General features: G+C 43.5%; 1 protein-coding gene across 2 annotated transcripts; it reads left to right on the plus strand.

Moving 5' to 3' along the window:
* Positions 1-6,970: 6,970 nt before the first annotated feature.
* paqr5b (progestin and adipoQ receptor family member Vb) lies at positions 6,971-15,775 on the plus strand. Of its 2 annotated transcripts, XM_062549480.1 has the most exons (8): positions 6,971-7,097; positions 7,601-7,728; positions 9,170-9,375; positions 10,061-10,187; positions 10,680-10,724; positions 11,879-11,975; positions 12,663-12,807; positions 13,638-15,775. In XM_062549480.1, exons 1-8 carry the CDS (start codon positions 7,044-7,046, stop codon positions 13,898-13,900), a joined length of 1,065 nt encoding a protein of 354 aa, XP_062405464.1. In that variant the 5' UTR covers positions 6,971-7,043; the 3' UTR covers positions 13,901-15,775. The 2 variants fall into 2 exon arrangements, with proteins under 2 accessions (XP_062405464.1, XP_062405465.1); XM_062549481.1 differs by lacking the exon at positions 10,680-10,724.
* Positions 15,776-19,584: the final 3,809 nt, after the last annotated feature.

Genomic DNA, 19,584 nt, shown 5'->3' on the forward strand with positions numbered 1-19,584 from the left:
GCATTTGTATAGTTAGCGGTCACAATTTTGTTGCAGCGGTCAATATAAAAAAGTGTCGGACCTCCAAACATTATGGCCCATTCAGTTCAATGAAACTCTGTCTGCAAAGCCATACGGTGAGAGAATAAACAGACTGTCTTCTGAAGTTGGACAAATCGGTCGTTTCACAGTGCAGGGCCGAAGCCTTTTGGAACTAGGGAACACAAGTAGCATATCTCAGCTTCCTTCTCCAGTCACTTTAAAGGATAGGATAATTCACTGGAATTGGCTTACACTAGTTAGCCTATGACACCTTTTAGTTACAGGCTCCCTATGGGGCAATGGGTGCTACCCACTTCACTAAGTAAGGGATCATGTAGAATGCTGGTCATTATCGGGAAAATAAGTACCAGGGCGAACCGGACCCCGACGCGAAGGCTTTAAAGAACCATTTAGGGGTGCCATATATGAAGCATGCAATAGAACCATTTTTGGTTCAAAATAGCACCTTTTTCCCCAAGAGTCTAGTAGCGACAGACTGGGCATCCATGGACTCTGCATGCTCCTCCTTTTGGCTGTTCACTTTCCAGTGGGTTCGAGCCCAGGCAGGTGCAGAGCTGAGGTGTGTATCAACATGGCGCAGGTTCAAATGTAGTGGGTTGCCTACATACACTTTTACAATCTTGTCTTTCTATTGTGCTTTTGTTGTTCTTCCTATCTTTGTGACTCACACAAGAATTCCAGTGAACATGTACCTGGGCAAATGGCAAATAAAGATGCACTGAACTGAACCGAACTCTTTCTTAAAGAGGCAGGGTGGAGTTATGTTTCAAATGTCCAGCCACACCTAGGCACAAATAACAATGTGCTTTGCTTACAGATAACCCATCCAGAAAATTATCCACAATATGATAAGAGGCACTCCTAATTAAATTCCTTCCATTGATAAATTGTAGGTTGTCAAATCCATTTGTGTGTAGGATTATGGCTGTTATTTTTGTATCGTGAAAAAAGAGGTTAAACTGGAGAAGGCACTGACCCCATCACCCCCTCCTCACACTTAAGGACGTGTTTTTAATCAGATAATGACATACACTAACGATTGATACAATGACTTTGATTGATTTGATATTGATGTTAAAAGGCCAGTTGCCACTTGGCCTCTGTGACTGATTTCCTGAGTTTGTCCAGCATCTGACAGAACAATTCCAGTGATACCAAACAAGCCTTGGGGCAGAATGCTAAACATATGTTGCTGTTTTTCTGCCGCCCGCCTCGTCACTGTCTCTCAGAGCTGTCTGCCCACTGAGCTGTCTGCCGCTCAAGGAATCTCTGGCCATCATCATAAATCACAGCGCCTGTCACCGTGGCCATGGCTGAAGATGCCCGACTTGGTTTCAGCAGACACTCATAGTCGCAGCTGGATCTCTCTTAACACACCGTCTCAACGCACACACACACACACACACACACACACACACTCACTTCCGCTGACACACACACTCAGACACACACACACTCATACAAACACACACACACACTGCCACTGACACACATACTCAGACACACACACACACACACACACACACACACACTCGCTGCCACTGTCACTGTAGTGCATGTCCACTCTCCCCGCTGCCTCAGCCTTGGCGTGTGTAGGTAATGATCTCCAGCGTGCTGCGATTGTGGTTTGGCGGCGGCCGCCGCTGGGTTGATGATTAACTCATCTAAGTGGGGTTGCCAGAGCGGACTGAGCGCTTGGGCGCACTGAGGCTGGCAGACGCTGTCACTGGGCCCCCTGAGTGGGCAGCAAATGAGCTCCCCTGGCACGGGCCGCCGAGAGAGGGAGAGAGGAAGAGAGAGAGAGAGAGAGAGAGAGAGAGAGAGAGAGAGAGAGAGAGAGAGAGAGCTCATCTACTCTCTTGTATTTTTAAAAGCACACCCTGCAGTCATATTCCTCAGTTCAACTCAACTCAACTGAACTACATCTTTTCAGATGATTGCTGTGCATGTCTTAGTGTGGAAGGACAGTATGTGTATGGAGTATACTACATCTACTATTGATAGTAATCATCATAATAATAAGCCAACCATGCTGCCAGTCTCCATTGAAGGGGTCAACATAGTGGTGGTCAGCACGTAAGTAATTGGGGATACAGATGGACAATAAACTGGACTGGTCAGCCGACACAGATGCATTGTATTGGAAAGGGCAGAGTGGGCTTTACTTCCTGAGTATGTTTTAGCAGTCTCTCATTGGCAGTGTCCTCTTTTATGCTGTGGTGCGCTGGGGAAGAGGGACGCTGGGCCACTGAACAGGCTGGTAAGGCAAGCTGCTGGCTCTGCTGTTGGCACTGAGCTGGAGACACTCACACAACAACTGCAGAGAAACGGACCATGAGCAGGATGCTGGCCATCATGGACACACACGCACACACACACACACACACACACACATACACACACACAAACACACACACGCACACATACATCCACATACACACAACCATGGGCAGGATGCTGGCGATCATGGACAATGGCTGCCACCCACTACACAGCACACTCAATAGACAGAGGAGCTTGTTCAGTGGCAGACTTCTCAATAGACAGGTTGAGGAGGTCCTTTGTCCCCAGGGCTATCCACAGTGGCAGACATCCCAGCTCGAGAAAGTAAAAATCCTGCCATATATTCTCGCTACCTGTGCACTTAACACAGGTGATATGACTAATTACCTGATCGACCTGGCTGCTGATTAGGATGAGCTGGTTTACTAAATGGCTGGATGAAATACTTGGCAGGACTTTTACTTTCTGAGCCCCAGATGTCTGCCTCGGGCTATCCAACTCTTCAATGCCACATAAACCCGGAGGAGAGATGTGGACTTTTCAGTATGAGTCTGTCTCTCTCAGCCCCTATACCATCATATTGGTACCGTCACATCACATATCTGCTGTCCACCTGACTGTTTTGCAGGATATATTAGCCCTTCTACACAATCGGGGCTGTGGTTATAACATCTACACCTTATAACTCTATACCCTGGTCATGGTCAATGCATCAAATGGTCGGTCCATACCAGACCTTTGTAATCACTTCACATGCTCTTTAATTCTACATCTCTGTGATCGAGTCTTATGAGTGTGTAGTGTTTGTTGTGTTATGGTTGTACAGTATACTGTAAGCTGGATGCCTACAATTTCCCTCGGGATGAATAAAGAATCTATCTACTGAAACTCATACTGGATCACAGTACCAATTCTCAGTACATCCATGTGCATCTTTATCTTTAGTATAATTTACTGTTCCTTTTAGTCATGTTGATTTGTTGATTTGCTTTTTATCATCCTGTTTACATTATAGTGTATGTTGTGGGTGTCTTAAGCTGATGGGACCTTGGATTTCCCCTTGGGGATCAATAAAGTGTGTATCTATCTATCTATCTATCTATCTATCTATCTATCTATCTATCTATCTATCTACTGTATCTGATGATGAGTATGGAAATAAGAGTATGGAGTGATGGTATGAGAGAGTGTTCCTTTCAGGCGGTCACTGTTCAGGGTCTCAGCTACAATGTGTTTGGTGGACCACTGCGAGGTAGAGAGGACCAGCGAGAGGAGACAGAGGGACAGTTGGGGGCAACAGAAATATGAAGGAATGACCACTACAGCCTGAGACTAGTGCAACGGTGTATGTCACATACAAATAAAAATCAACGTTCTCATTTATAAATGTAAATATGTAAGATTTATAATTGCGCAATTAACTATTAATTTCCATGCCCCCGTATAATGTGTGCTAATCTGATATGTTTAACATTTATCTTCATTTAGGAAATTCAGATTGAATGCGAGACATTTAGTCAATGGCGGTTCTCTCAGTGCAGTGAATGTGCCAACCTGAGCTCTGATTAGCCCCACCTGGGCTTCCACAGCTATAAGATGACAGTGGGAATCACATTCACTACATAGACAGCCTCCCTGCCAGAGGATACATGGGATGGATACAAGATGTGGCCTTGCTCCAGATTACTGATTGCTTGGCAGGTGGATTATACAACTTTAGCAAGCGAGAGGAGGCAATACTGTATGTTTACTTTTCTTAGCAGATGCCTTTGTCCAAATAAAAGCAACTTACAACAATAAACATTACATTAGTCCACGGGCCAAGGACCCAAGATATAGCATACTGGTACCATATGAGTGTGCCAATTCTAGTTGTGATTTTGTTTTAAACCTACACATCCCTATTTTATGTTTTGATATGATAGACCTATGAGATTGGTAGCTTTTTAGTGGTTATCATCTAATAAAGTAGATGGTACTGGTAGCTGGTCTGGCCCATGGACTACATTGGTATTGAAATAGTTTAATAGTTCCAACAAAGTAAAGTAAAGTAAAGTAAAGTAAAGTAAAGTAAAGTAAAGTAAAGTAAAGTAAAGTAAAGTAAAGTAAAGTAAAGTAAAGTCAAATACATTAAAAATATACAATAATAATAATAATAATAATAATAGCAAGTCTTCATAATAACAATGAAAATCTTGTTGTTATTTGGACTCAACAGCCAAACAAATACACAACTCCTTTCATTGCTCTTGATAATGTGATTAGCTTTGCTCCCCCACTTCTTCCACTGACCAGTGCAGCGCCACTAACACCACCGGCTGCTGTTCGGATAGAATTCAAGTTTAGTGTTCCCCCTATTGTCTGTGTGCTTTTCACAGAGCTTCACAGGGCTGTACACAAGTAGTTGACTAACAGGATGGACAACTAAGTGGAGCATTAGGATAAGTTAGCCGAATGGGACAAAAAATGTGTCGTCTAAGAATCGCTAAGTTCTTTGCATCTTAGTGGATGCAATGAACTTTCAAAGTTGTGGTAGTAGTCCCATGGGCTGTGGATGTTGACTGGCTTCCTGTGTGTGTCATAAGATCAGATAAGATAAGGTAACAGTCTCACAATGGAGATTTGCATTGCTACAGCAGCAAAAGTGATAGCAGGGGCAGTAGGTGTAGAAATAGGAAATGCACAATGAACAGCACAACACATCAGCAGGATTGCCACTATACTGCACACTATATAAGCCCACCGGTGTTGCATTCATATAATAAGTATATAAGTGTAGTATATATACTTTCTTTGATCCCATGAGGGAAATTTGGGCTCTGCATTTATCCCAATTTGTGAATTAGTGAACACACACAGCACGGAGTGAATACACAGTGAGGTGAAGCACACACTAACCCAGAGCAGTGAGCTGGCTGCCCAACAGCGGGCTCGGGGATCAGTGAGGGGGGTTGAGTGCCTTGCTCAAGGACTTGCGATGTCTCTTCTTCACACACATTGGCTGAAGCAGCCTGTCACTCAAGCAGCTGCCCAGTGCTGTCACAGGGGTCCTGCGATGGGTGTCGCTCATCTCTCATTATACACATCACAATAGCCGTGTTCAAGTTCAACTCCAAATGACCTTTTGCAGCAACGAGAGCTGCCGGTGGCAGCAGGGGCGGGGATGCAAACGCTGCTATGAAGTTGTACACTCTCTACTTCCCGTAGTGTAGACTTGGCTAGACTTGACCATGTGACGAATCACGAGGCACGGACCCGCACGGACTCTTGTGGATATGGGGAGGCATCTAAACACCTGCACACACGTCAGGGATGTAAAAGCCAATTAGGGCAAAGACCTGACGTCATGAAGGCAGGGTCTAGGCTCCGCTGCTCTCCGCAGTACCTCCAGACCGGCTGCTCTTTTGCGGAGCAGCCGCCTGGCCACGCCTTGCTCCCGCGATAAGTTGAGGCCATGTGATACCGACTGCCGAGTCGAAAACACGCCCATCTAGACCATCGTGGACAGATTTTTAACCACGTGCATCTTTTTGTGCGCAGTTTTTGTGCTGCGCAGCCAACTTGAACGCGCCTATTGATCCGAAAAGGAGAAACACATCCTTCCACCCCTGTCTCTGCTGACACCTTTAGGTAAACGATGCCTAGTGCATCTCCTCAGGTGATCACATGTCTCTTTGAAGGATGAGTGTAGGTTTGCAGCCCTGTGATTTGAGGCTTTAGAGAACAATGGGAGCAGAAGGCAGTGCTGGGATTGACTTGCCTCCGGCTGCGGGCACAGGAGTAGCGGTGGGGCGTGATGCGTGGCCGTTGTACAGGGCACACCAACGTTAAACATACAAGAAACTTGGAGGAGGGAGGGAGCCATGTTTGTGTTGGGATGACTCACTCACTCACACACACACACACACACACACACACACACACACACACACACACATACACATTTCTCTTATTCACACTTCTGTCTTGGTCTCCAGTGGTGCAGGGGTGAAACACACACACACAAAGAGTTGTGAAGTCTCTCTCTCTCTCTCTCTCTCTCTCACACACACACACACACACACACACTCTAGTTCTCCTGTTGCAATATTGCGGTCTGTTTGCAAAGTAGTCCCACTAATCCCCCCCTCCTCCTTGGCTTCCCCTTAGTGTCAGAGGCACATGTCTCAAAGGGCCGGCCGTGGTGAGCCGAGCTGCTTTTGTTGTTCCTATGGAGGGGTGGGGTCCCCTCCTCTCGGCTAAACCTGTTGGACTCGTTGAGCTCTACCTTTGCATTTCATTACTTCATCATCAGTGCTTTATAAGTCACTCAGAGGTCTTGCCAATGCGTCTCTTGTGACCACAAACTTTTTTTCTACTTAGTCGGGGACACTTTTCTGAGCCAGACTGTGTGTATGTGTGCACTTGCTCTGTGTTTATATGTGTTTGGGAGGGTGTGTTTTCTCAGTGTGTGCACATTCTTATTAACTCTTCTGTTCAAGTGTCAGGTGTGTGTGTGTGTGTGTGTGTGGGTGGGAAGAGAGGAGTGGCCTGGGTGTGTAGATTCTTGGTCTAGGTCTGTGTGAGCGCGGCGGGGTTGGGCTAGCGCGGCGATTCCAGCGTCTCCCACAGTCACTTCCTCACATGGTGCAGCGTCTCACCGGGGCTCACCTCCTCATACGGCACAGCACTGCACTGCACCACAACAGCATCGCCTCCCACCTGGTTACCCGCTAACCATGCTTAGCCTCATCAGACTACCTCGCGTCTTCACCGTCCACCAAGTGCCAAAAGTAAGTGCCATCAAAAAGCTGTAGGTAAAACCAGCCATATCTACACATGTGTGTGTTTTTGAAGATTATAATTCAGCATTTTGTTCATTTTTTTGTTCACTCTCAAAAAGTGTGTTGGAAATAACACATTGATGTGTTAAGTACGGACAAACACAGTGTGTGTTTCCAACACATTGCTTTTGCTATTTGTTACTTGTGTTGTTTTTAACACATCTCTGTGTCTACTGTAGATAGGGACAACACAGTGTGTGTGTCGTTTCCAACACATTTGTTTTAAGAGTGTTTCTGTCTTTAACAGATAGTTAAGGTTCAACATAGACTCGATTAAAGTGTGTAGGCCTACATAAAATGTAATGTAGTCTGACCAACTTTTTAAATTGTTTGCTGTTAAATTTAACTATCGTTTTGTTTTTTATTTGTATGTCGCTTTGGACAAAAGCGTCTGCCAAATCCCATAACCTAACCATAACTATTACCATAAAATGTGTCCCTGTCTTCCAAAGGCATTCCAGGAGGACAGCATCATTTCAGGCTACCGCCATCCCCGCAGTTCAGCCACCGACTGCGTCCTCAGCCTCTTCCAGCTGACCAATGAGACGCTGAATATCTGGACCCACTTCCTTCCCACATGGTAAACTTGTTGGCCATACAACATCCATCAAAGCTCTTTCCGACCATTTGGGTTTAGTATAGGCCTAGGTCTATGGGGTAGTACTAGGCACACAGAATGTTGATTTTTGTGTGTGTCAGAGCACTTATGGGACAAGCTCAAACAAGCTCTTTTGACAATCATACCTAATTGAGGTTAACTGTACACTTGTTCCATCAGTGGATAGGCACCCCAGCTGTTAGATGATTATGTCGTGAGGAGCTCTGTCATGTACCATCAGATGATGGCGGAGAACTCTTCAAGCTGTAGTAAAACAAGTCTCTTCGCCATGGCAACAGCGTTGTGTTTGTTTACCGCTGGTAGTGTGGAGGTGTTTTGAGGGTGCGGGCGGCTCATTGATATTCCCGAGTGGAAGACTCTTTCCTTCCCCACGCTGAGAGCTGACTGGATGTCGGCATCCTCCGAGAGATCCTGGCCCTGCTGTTGTAGCGCGGGTCTCCTGTCAGCGCTAATGAGCTGCCTGTCAGACTCTCCGAGGAGCTCGTGCAATTAGTAAACAGCCCGACACAGAGATGGCAAGCTGCAAACATTATCTTTCATTGCATAACCAGCCCCTGGCTCGTTCCCCAATGTAACGTGGAAACAAAGCCTGCTGCTTGAGGAGGAGATTGCAAAGCAAGCATGTGCCCGCCGATAAGCTCGGTTTGATTACCGAATTAGACATACTTAAAAACAGAGCTCCTGACAAACCCTTTCAGGTCAATTCTCTCCTTTGTGTCACTTTCATTCAGATTTGTGTTTTGAGGGCAGTTCGATGTTGTTATTAAGACCTGACATGCATCACATTAGCTACCTTTTCCCCAGTGGTTTGTTGTTCTCCACATTTTCTTAGATCAGCAGGCTGCTTTTTTCTCTTTATGCTTGTAGGCCTACCTCTTCACAAAGACCCCACATCCATATCACAGCTGTGTGGCGCTGCCTTTGCAGTTCAGCAGAAGCAGGCCTAGTTGAATAATCTATCATGTTTGTAGTTATTTTAGAAAGAGATAGATCTTTATTTTGATAATAATAATAAAAATAATAATAGTCTTTTGGTCTTTTGGCATAACAAATGTAAATATTTAATGCCTAGGCTACTTCAAGAATTCTTGTATATGAACTTTTCTTTGGTAGGCTACAGCTCTTATGTAGGCCTATTGAATCATTTGAAAAAGAAAGTGTAGGCTACTTTACTATAAAGATGCCATATTAATGTAGGCTATATTAGACCAGCAGTAGATTTAGCATCTCCGTAGCCTAAATCACCAGTCCGGAGAAACTTGATTGGCTCCACATTGGGACCCATGTAGCCTATCCTATGTCTCTGCTGTAAAGCACGTCCGTCACCACGCTGCAACACTTGTCATTTGATATACGGGTCCTTGCAGCTGCAGTACAGGAAGTCGTGTCCATCCTCTTGCAGGTACTTCCTGTGGAAGCTGCTGACGGTGGTGCTGATGCAGGACGTGTGGCACGACGCCTACACCTGGCCGCTGCTGGTGTTCCTGGTGTCCTGCTGCGTGTACCCGCTGGCCTCCAGCTGTGCCCACACCTTCAGCTCCATGTCCACCAGCGCCCGCCACATCTGCTTCTTCTTCGACTACGGCGCCATCAGCTTATACAGCCTAGGTGGGGTCATCACAGCTCTCTGTCTCTCTCTCTCTCTCTGTCTGTCTGTCTGCATGTCTCTCCCTCCCCCTCTCTTGCTCTCTCTGTCTCTTTCTGTCTGTCTGCCTGTCTCTCTCTCTCCCCCTCTCTGGCTATCTCTGTCTCTTTCTGTCTGTCTGCCTGTCTCTCTCTCTCTCCCCCTCTCTGGCTGTCTCTGTCTCTTTCTGTCTGTCTGTCTGTGTCTCTCTCTCTCACTCTCTCTTGCTCTCTCTCTCTGTCTGCATGTCTCTCTCTCTATCACCCTCTCTTGCTCTCTGTCTCTCTCTCTCTGTGTCTATCCGTCTCTCCGTTTAACCACCGCAGCTGATAGCAAGGTGACCATGTGTGCATAACATTAATGTGATTGCATGTCACAAGACGGATGTGTTTCGGCCTGTGCTGTCTGTCTTGTGACATGCCTTCACATTAATTAAATGAGTTGGAGCTTGAGAGGGCGGTTACTTTTTTGTTGAGTGCACCTATTTCCCGTGTAACATTTATAACGGCATTACATGTCTGCTTTCTCCATTATCCATCCAGTAAAATCCATATAACCCCATCCATGCCGCCATGTCATCCCCTGCCTTGTGTTTGGTCTCTCTCTCTCTCTCTCCCTCTCTCTCTCTCCTCTCTCTCTCCTCTCTCTCTCTCTCTCTCGACTTCACAGGCTCAGCCGTCACGTACTCTGCTTACGTAATGCCAGATGGCTGGTTGAATAGTACCTTTCACAAGTACTTCATCTCCATTGCCGTCTTTAACACAATCATCTCCACCGCTATGGCTTGTTACTCCAGGTAATAATAAAAAAAGAAACCTCCCTCCCTCACTAACAGGCTGCCTTCAAATAGGCGTTATTCCAGGTGTTCCAGGAATAATGTGGGCTGATAACATTTGGGAATGCTTTGGGTCTCTTTATGCATAAAATGAATTGGGTTCTGAGTCAACAGCCAGTCTGTGAGCGGGGCGCCCACTTAGTCCGAGTAATGAATCACCACACAGTGGCTGAGAGGCCTGTCTCATGAAATGTGCGAAGGCTGTTGGGTTGGACACTCGATGTAGATGTGAGAACAGCAACTGATGTGTGAACACAATGCTTCGAAAGCTTCTGTCCTATTCCTGCATAATCATAAATAAAACTGCCCCATTAACCAGCTGAGTGTACACAATTAAGCAGACAGTGTACAGAGACGGTTGTGTCATGCTTGCATTAATGAGCCTGTTGTGGTACAGCATGTCTGTTGCCTGATTGTTTCTTTCTCTCCTCTCCTAACTGCTAACCTCCTAAGGCTTGGCTTACCATTTCTCCACTATAACCATGACACCCTTAAAAGGTAAATGAGTAGTAAGAATACGGTAATGTTCTAGAGGGTGTGTGTAGATTGTTGTGCAATGCATGCTGCATAGTGCTGGGAGGGTTTTGGGGACGTTGTAATGACGTCTAATCGACTTTTCCTCTGAAGTCAACAGCATTCATAGGAACCACAGTCACACAAATGTATCACATATTCTATTTTTCATATCAAAACATGATAACATTTGTTTCATAATGGGATTCTGCAAACCACTGTAGATACACAGATTTGTGACAGTTTTTGCAAATATAATAGGATATAACTCATATAAAAATGCAAATAAACAGGACTAAATCCTAAATGGAATATGTTGTTTCTAAGTTACCATGTCGGCCTTTACAAATGCATTATTTGGAAACAGAGAAAAAAGAATCAAAGACAGAGGTTGCCTGGGTTATCTGTGCTGGGTGTGTGTGTCTGTGAGTATGTTTACATGGACATTCATATTCCGATTATTGACCTTATTCAGAATAAGACCTTATATACTATATACTATACTATAATGTTATATGGGCATTCATATTGCGAGTATTGACCTTATTCAGAATTAGACCTTATATACTACTATACTATAACTTTATATATACATGGGCATTCATATTCCGATTATTGACCTTATTCAGAATAAGACAATATTGCGAATAAGGTGTTTACATGTCTAGAACGAACAGTATCTCAATATTGCAAATAAGATCGGAATACTCCACATCATAATACTCCACTCCATACTCCTCTTTCTTCGGTTATTGCATATTCTGAATATCGTCTTATTCCGGTTAAGGCAATCGGAAAAGGCTGTTTACATGCGAGTATCTTATTCTGAATACTGTCTCACCTGGGTTAATATCGGAGTATTACTGTCCATGTAAACATACTCTGTGTTGTACTCAACCAAACAACAGAGGTCCGGGCCCATCCATTGAATTAGATTGTGGCTACCATATCAGCTCCATTGCTCCAGTGCACTCAAGGGGACGGTGTGGTTGTTTGTGCCCTGCCGATGAATGCCAAATGCACACAACCTTTGCCAGTGGCTGGCAGCTAATGAATGCTATCAATAAGAATCAAAGGGAGCCTCCCTACGGCTCGGAGGACGAAATGCTGATGAAATTGTCCTTATTTGTTTCCATTAGGTTTCCTGAGTGCCAAAGCCCAAAGCTGGGGCAGCTGATCCGCATACTGTCCTTCGCCTTCCCTTACCTGTTTGACAACATCCCCCTCTTCTATAGGGTGAGTCTTTGTCTCTGCTCTGGACTCTATGGCATTTCTATTCATTTCTATAGACCGTTTCAAAAGAGCTCTTTTACCAGCATCATATAACTATAGTTACTCCCACAAGGCTTCTGTTTTTACAATCCATATGTTATCTTAAGTAGTTTGGGAACAAAATAGAATGTTCAAGCATTATTTTTTCTTTTCTTGTTGAAAGGGTCTATAGTCATTCTGAGTAATTCCACACAGTGTACTGTAACCTCCTGTGAACCACCTGTTACCCAGGGGGCAAAGGGGGTTTTACAGACATGGGCTGCTGTAAAAGGTTGTCATGCAAAAATAAAATCTAGGATGTCCCAGGATCACAACCTGGGTGGACAACCCGGTCAATAAGCTGCTGTTTGTGTGTTATCGCCCTTTTTATGCCCCATTTTAAGTCTATGGACGAATATATTATGGGGTGAATAGGGTAAAGATTTTAACAAATAGATATCCCCACAAAAATTCCTTAGATGATTACTCACTGTAAGATAATTGTCTGTGTCTGATTTCTCTAAAAAAAAGGGGGGTTTTGCCCCCTGGGTATGTAGGTGAAGAATGCACATTCAGATGTCTTGTGACTGAGTAAGTTCTCTATACCTGTTTGTCTACACGTGGAGACAGTGGTGACATTGTCCCCCCTCTATCCCTTCTTTCTCTCTGCAGCTGTTTGTGTGTGCTGGCGAAGGCTGCACGGTGAACGATGCCAACGCGCTGCACTACCGCCACATCGCCCTGGCGTTCCTCACCGCATTCCTGTGTGCCACTCACCTGCCCGAACGCTTGGCACCGGGCCGCTTTGACTTCATAGGTACAGCGTGACCCCGCCAACAAGTCCCTGATAACACACTCACGCAAGCACGTACACACACACCAACATACTGTACACACACACACACACACACACACACACACAAACACACACATGCACACTCATCCTTTTATTTACATGGATTCAGCATGATATGTGGTTTCTTAGTAAAGTAAGTGAGATGAAAAGACACATTAGATGTGTTTCATTTAGTCCAGCCATCTGCCTGGCAAGCATCGGACAGGTCTGATGTATATGATCACGTGCAATCACACTGGATGCACTTACAAAATGATGTATACATGTAATGCGATGGATACATGATGATGTATGCATGTTATGCATATTCATTCATCCCCTTCCCAGTATAGAAGTGTTTCTGTGCCACTTGGTACATTTGTACTCTCTACTGTCTGTGTCTAGCAATGCGTCCTAACACTAATGCTCCTAGCTGTTCTGCCTGAGCTCGTCGATTGAACACTCTCACTGTGTTACTGTCACTCTCGGCTGTTCCACATGTCCGGGTTGATTTGAGTTTGAATGAGCATACTCATGCAGGAATGCAGGATTAGGCGAGCTTCTATCACATTATCTCGGTGTGTTAGTCAGGCTGGATAAACTTTTGATTTCAGGCAGACTAACATGTTTACATGCATTTAAAAAGTTTGCTTTTGGTCCAACACAATTATCGTGTGTCATTATCCAGTGTCATTGCCACCTCAGGCCATTGCCCCAAGGGGAAAACCCCAATTGGTAACACAATTATTATTAATTTTTGTTTGTTTTCGAGTGCCATGTAAACGTACTGAATGCGTTGCTGTCCCTCGCAGGCCACAGCCACCAGCTGTTCCACGTGTCGGGGATCATCGGGACACACTTCCAGATGCAGGCCATCGAGACGGACATGCGCCTGCGCCGCCAGTGGCTCTCGGAGCGCTCGGCGCCCATCACGCTCTCGGGGACGTTGGGAGCGGCCGCCCTGTGCGTCTCCATCAGCCTGGTCATCATCTACCTCTTCAGCCTCTGCCTCCTGTGGAGCCCCACCACCGCCAAAGCCAAAGCCAACGCAAAAACACGAGCGAGAAAGCACTAGTGGCTGTGTGTGTGTGTGTGTGTGTGTGTGTGTGTGTGTGTGTGTGTGTGTGTGTGCGTGTGTGTGTGTGTGTGTGTGTGTGTGTGTGTGCGTGAGAGAGTGCCTGTTGATACTGGACTGGGGCCAGTTCAACAACAAAGACTTGGTGGTGCTTTGTGAGGAGTTTGACGACCTTTCACGACCTCGACTATGCAGTACACTGAGAGGGTATACTCTAATCAGCTATGATTCACAGACGCAACATGCCTAGGAAGTCAGGGTGGATGAAAAACAAACAGTGGAACCAGACCTGTAAGAGAACAGAGAATGTGAGACTGAGAGAGAGAAACAGACAGACAGACAGAGAGAAGACAGAGACAGTGACAAAAGGATTTACACTTTTCAAAATCAGGTGTAGATATTTGACCGTTTCTAGAGCAAGGCCATTATCAGAAGGATTTTCACAAGTGTTTTCCTCACCTGTGTAGTTTCTCTCTTCACTTCAGGCAAGGGCATGTCTGTTTACTCTCTCTGGATATGAATCATTCTCTCTTGCGATTATTTTTGGCCGGTCTACTTAACTGTCACTGTTAATTGAAGATGAATCCACTGAGCTTCAAAAACAAAACAAAGTTTATTACATGGTGTGAAGTATTCATATTTGATCTGACTATGTGCTTCCACGCACTGATCTGTTATGTTACAAAACCACCTCAGGATATAATTTTCATAATGCTGTTTTATTTCTGCAGTGGCTAAAGACCTTTTTTTACTGGTTAACTGAGACATCCATCCCTTATTAGGAAAGGGTGTTCGGACAGGTTGCCAAACCTTTTCCACTGTCAGTCTAAGAGATGTTAATTTTGTTTTTTTGCGCTTTCAATTTGTGACATACACGATGAAGAATGTGGAAGTACCTGCTCGTTGTGGTGACAGCAGAGACGGATACCCCCTCAGCGCTCTATGATGTCTTGTTATGACCGTGAAGACAGAAAGGGGCTGCTTTCAGCTCCGCCATTTCTGAAGGCACTTAGAGAATTATTTATGAAAGACAGCAATGTAGATTGTCTGCAGAATATTTAACTTGTTGCGCTGAAGCCAGACGACTTTGATGGGTGAATTGTATTGGCTGGCTGTACTGGAGTCTGTTCCCTGATGTTGTAGGCTAATTTATGTTTTTTTTGTTGTTTTTTTTTCAAAATAAATGTTACCTTTTCATATTATATAGATACACATATAAAATGCTTGATGTTTTCCGGTTTTCTAGATATCAAATATTTATAATATACTAAATATTTTGATCAAAACAAGCACTTTTGTGATTTTGATTGTCAAATACTTTTAGCCAATGGGGCCAAGTCATACACTGGCTAGTTGAGTGTTATTTTCTTATATCTTTGTTTTTCCTTCAGGTGACTTTGTCAACACCCATCAAAGTCACAACCAAAACAAAGATTTCACACAATACTACAGAGACTTCCACTTATGAATAAGTCAAGTGACTGGAATGACTGTTGATAAACAATCAGCCAAAACATACTCCGCTAAGGTGTTGACCTGCCAAAACCTTAATCTTAAGTCTGTGCATACACTATGAAGCAGGCCAAGAGCACAACACATACTATATGGAAAAGCAATGTAGAATACGACTATGACTCTCGATAAAAAGTGTGCTATAGCATTTAATAACATCATTGTTTTCTTACTGTTTTTTTTTTACTTGTTATATTATTGTTGAGTGTTTGAGAGCAAAGATTAGATGGAGTCAAATTCCTTGTTTGTTTACGCAAACCTGGCCAATAAATCTGAATCTGATTCTGATGACGACTTACTACACGTGCGCTATTCTGTAAACAAGTTATGAGGTACTTTGAAGATTAAACAGAGACTGTATGGCCTGAATATTTTCAATAAATTGCCTTGCCAGAAAACATTAACCTTGCATCCTATCATGAACTGTGGTTTCACAATTCTTCATAAAATACTCCCATTCATTTCAGTGTAAATGTCTGGCTTTAGGGGATGATTAGTCCTGAGGAGAGGCATGCTCTTGGAGGTTAATAATTCATTACGGTGATAATCTACGGTATCGTTTCTCTCGGGCTGTTATTATATGCTGGCTTTCCTCATTCTTCTCCTCTACTAATTCATTTGGACATTAACAGCTTGAATATTCAGCATGCCTGCACAGCACCCCTTACTGCTCATTACTCAGACTCTTGGTGGAGTCATTGCTCTCTCCCGCCATCTAGTGGTAACATATTGTTATTTTTATTTTTAGTATTAACATAATGTAATTGCAACGGTCTGAATTACACTAATTATCAGTGTTTGACGGAATTTTCAATTCCTAAAACACATTTTGCAGAACAACACACACAATGTTCTACCTGACATACAAAATTCTAAGTAGCTTTTTAAAAACACAACCAAAATGCCACGCTTATTAGCCACTTATTCACACTCTGTCCTCAATGCACAGACACTCATTACTTTACTGCACACCATCTATAATCATCGCCTAAGTATAGACCTACAGTATGAATAGATCTGCTCTCTATATAGGTATATACCCTTCCGAACTGTTCCTAGCGGATTGAAATGTTCTGAACCAATGCACTTGAAATGAAAATGATTTGGACTTCAGTGCAATGTTCTACTAAAAATGGACTTAGCATAAAATGTGTCTTTTATCCCCAAGTTACCATTAGCTCAATACTGTTTCTGTGCCTCTGGAAATGCCTTAAGAATGCACAACCCAGCAACAAAAAAGTGTTAATAATGTGAGGTACCGGTAAATGTTTGTTTTAGAGCTGCGTTTATGACGTGTTGATTGTTGTGTGTCATTTTGCTGGAGATTTGAGGCATTTTGTATTTTATGTGAGCAATTGTGGTTTTGTGTTTTTTTAAAAATAGATACAAAATAGATTTTTGAAAATGTGCCTAAACTTCTAGAGTTACAGCCCATGTGAGCCCGGAACACCTAGTATTGTACTTTGTAACATTATAGGAGTAGGGACATTCCTTGTTGGTTTTAGATGCACTGGGTACCGCCTTGAAAATTGATGCCACAGGGGTATAAATAGCAATTCTTCCATTGAGCCGTTTTAGAGTCACAGACAGTAGCTGTACATGATGATACGCCTGAAGTACCACCGTGGCTTCACGCCTTCATGCCATGCATGTTGAAGAATCATCACAGCGCACGAGTACTTCCAGGCTTAAACCTGACTGCTTCCTGGATCCTCTCCTCACTTAAGAGCTGTTTCCCAGCGACGACCTTACTTATCAAGGAGAACTAATACCCATAATCCACAATGCAGACCTATATCTTCATGAAAGGAACCGCAATCACACCCTTATTAAAGAAATTTCCCTTTGACCTTTGCTGATCTTAATATCTGAAGGCTTATGTCTAACTACATTAATCTGCACTTTCCACAGTCAGAGAGAGAGAGAGAGAGAGAGAGAGAGCTGTGCGTAGAGAACCTGCTCCATCAGCAGAACTGTGCAGAACAATCAGCTTTAAAGCCACACTATGCAGTTCTTTTACCTTAAAATAAGGTCATTTTCATGCTACATTTACTTTACAATTGCACTTACAATATGGAGAATGGAGGGCCTGGCATTGCACTGTGTGTGCCCAGAACACCTGCATTGCATCATGTGTGCCCAAAACGCCTGCTATTGCATTATGGGCCCAGAGTACAGTAGCTGCTATTGCATTAAATTTGATTCTCTAGAGACTGACCGGGCTTTCAAAAGCCCCATACAACTCACTAACTTATAAAAGTGTCTGCTAAATGTAATGTAAAAATGTTATAGGTTTTATGTCAAGACCTTCAAATTCATTTAGGCATTTGGCAAGAAAAATGTAATTCTAAAACAGTAATATTCTCCAACAGTTTGGGATTTATATTTCACCTGATTGTTTCATGAGTTGCAGATGCCAGCCTTATTTTGCTCTGGATCATTTGAAGAGTACATTACCGGTCAAAAGAACATTTCAGCTTCTCCAGTTGTTCTTCTAATTTCATAGATCTAGAAGCAATGAATGACCTGAAATTGTGAAATAGCACTAAACTACTTAAATGTTTAAACTTTTAAAAGTTTAGGTTAGCAAAAACATTTTTGGGCCTTTGGGGATCAGCTAATGGGGAACAAAGTAAACTAGTAAAAAGCTAATTGCACAGTTGTCCCATCCTCTGTTATTTTTATTTTTATTTTATTTATTTATTTATTTATTTTTCATTTTCATTTGCATTAGCATATTAGCATTCTGATAGGAAAGGCATAATCATCCTCCAGTGGTCCATCATAACGGGTTGAATCAGCTAGTACTGTATGTGGTCCAGGCCTGCCAGTGATCTAAGCAGACACGAAAAGTAACTGACACAGACAAAAAAGAAAAATAAATAAAGAAATGAAAAAAAAAAACACCAGAAACAAACAAACAAACAAACAAAAAAACGAAATGGGGTAACACTTTATAATAACTATACACAATCAATAATTTACTAAGCATTTGTTACCTATTAGTTAATGGTTTGTTAATCATTAGTAGTTTATTGTTCATGCATAATTTATCATCAGTAAAGCATTTGTACTAGTGGTGGGCCGTTATCGGCGTTAACGTGCTGCGTTAACGTGCAACTCTTATCGGGCGATAAAAAAAATATCGGCGTTAATCTATTCTCAAAGTTGGGCTGGGAGCTGGGTCTATACCACGCAAGCTATGATCACTTTCACCTTGATATTTTAGCGCGAACGCCAAATGTTTAAGAGTGCGCCTGAAAAAAAGTTTAGGTCGCACTGGTGCACCTGACGCTGCTCAGTTGCTTTCTTTCACAAGTTGTCATTGTAGACTACAGTGGGCGTTGGTTGACATTGGCCGCTTTCACGTGAGATTCTCAAGAGACCTCACGCGTGAATCACGTGTATTTTATTTATTTTTCCCAAGTGAAGCTGCAATGATCCAAACAACCACCAGGTGGCACTTGTGAGCAGGGTTAGGAATGTCGGCATTTACCACTAGCCAAACAATCCAAAAGTGAATTAAATCCCTAAGCAAGCTGAACATCTTTTCTGCTTTTAACAGCCTAGTCTCACGATAAAACGTGTTATTGTTTATGAAGGTGTCTTCTGTTGGCCTATTGTATGAAGAGGCATCTGGCTGTTTCGTTTAGGTTTGTTTTGCTGTCACTAATGGTTTCATGAGGTCACGAGGCCAGTTTCCACTAAAAGCATAAGCCTATGTCCGAAGCGCAACTTGTGTTCTCGTTTTTGGGTCAATTCATACATTTTATTTCAAATGTGCGATAGGCCTCAGAGCATATGCTTTCTTTGTCTATGATCTGCAACTTGTTTCTCGAACTGCTGGCATCCTCAGTCCTCGACAGAAAATTCGGCTACTGAGCAGCTAAGTTGCCGATGCGATGCGTGCTTCTCAAGTCTGATAATTTGCAGCAAGATCGAATGGTGGAACCATGGACTGAAAGAAAAATAAACTAAAAGTGTCCCCAATCAGGAAATAGGCCAACTTCTTAATTTAATGTCATCAAGGCATATAGCCTACAATTGGTATGAGCATGCAATGTGCGTCCTTGCGCAACTTATAAAGTGGCAGTGGCTCGTTGGAAAGCACCACCTCTGCTCTTTCGTGCAATAAAGGTTTCATCTCTCTGCAATTTATAATCGCGGAGCAA

This window comes from Sardina pilchardus, chromosome 11 (assembly GCF_963854185.1).
Source record: "Sardina pilchardus chromosome 11, fSarPil1.1, whole genome shotgun sequence".
Taxonomy (NCBI): Eukaryota; Metazoa; Chordata; class Actinopteri; order Clupeiformes; family Clupeidae; genus Sardina; species Sardina pilchardus.

Bases quoted from the DNA above. Each gene is read 5' to 3' on its own strand.
- paqr5b (XM_062549480.1), top strand. From the start codon at position 7,044: ATGCTTAGCCTCATCAGACTACCTCGCGTCTTCACCGTCCACCAAGTG. The intron at 7,098-7,600 runs GTAAGTGCCATC...TGTCTTCCAAAG, and splicing joins CCGTCCACCAAGTGCCAAAA to GCATTCCAGGAGGACAGCAT. The intron at 11,976-12,662 runs GTGAGTCTTTGT...TTCTCTCTGCAG, and splicing joins ACATCCCCCTCTTCTATAGG to CTGTTTGTGTGTGCTGGCGA.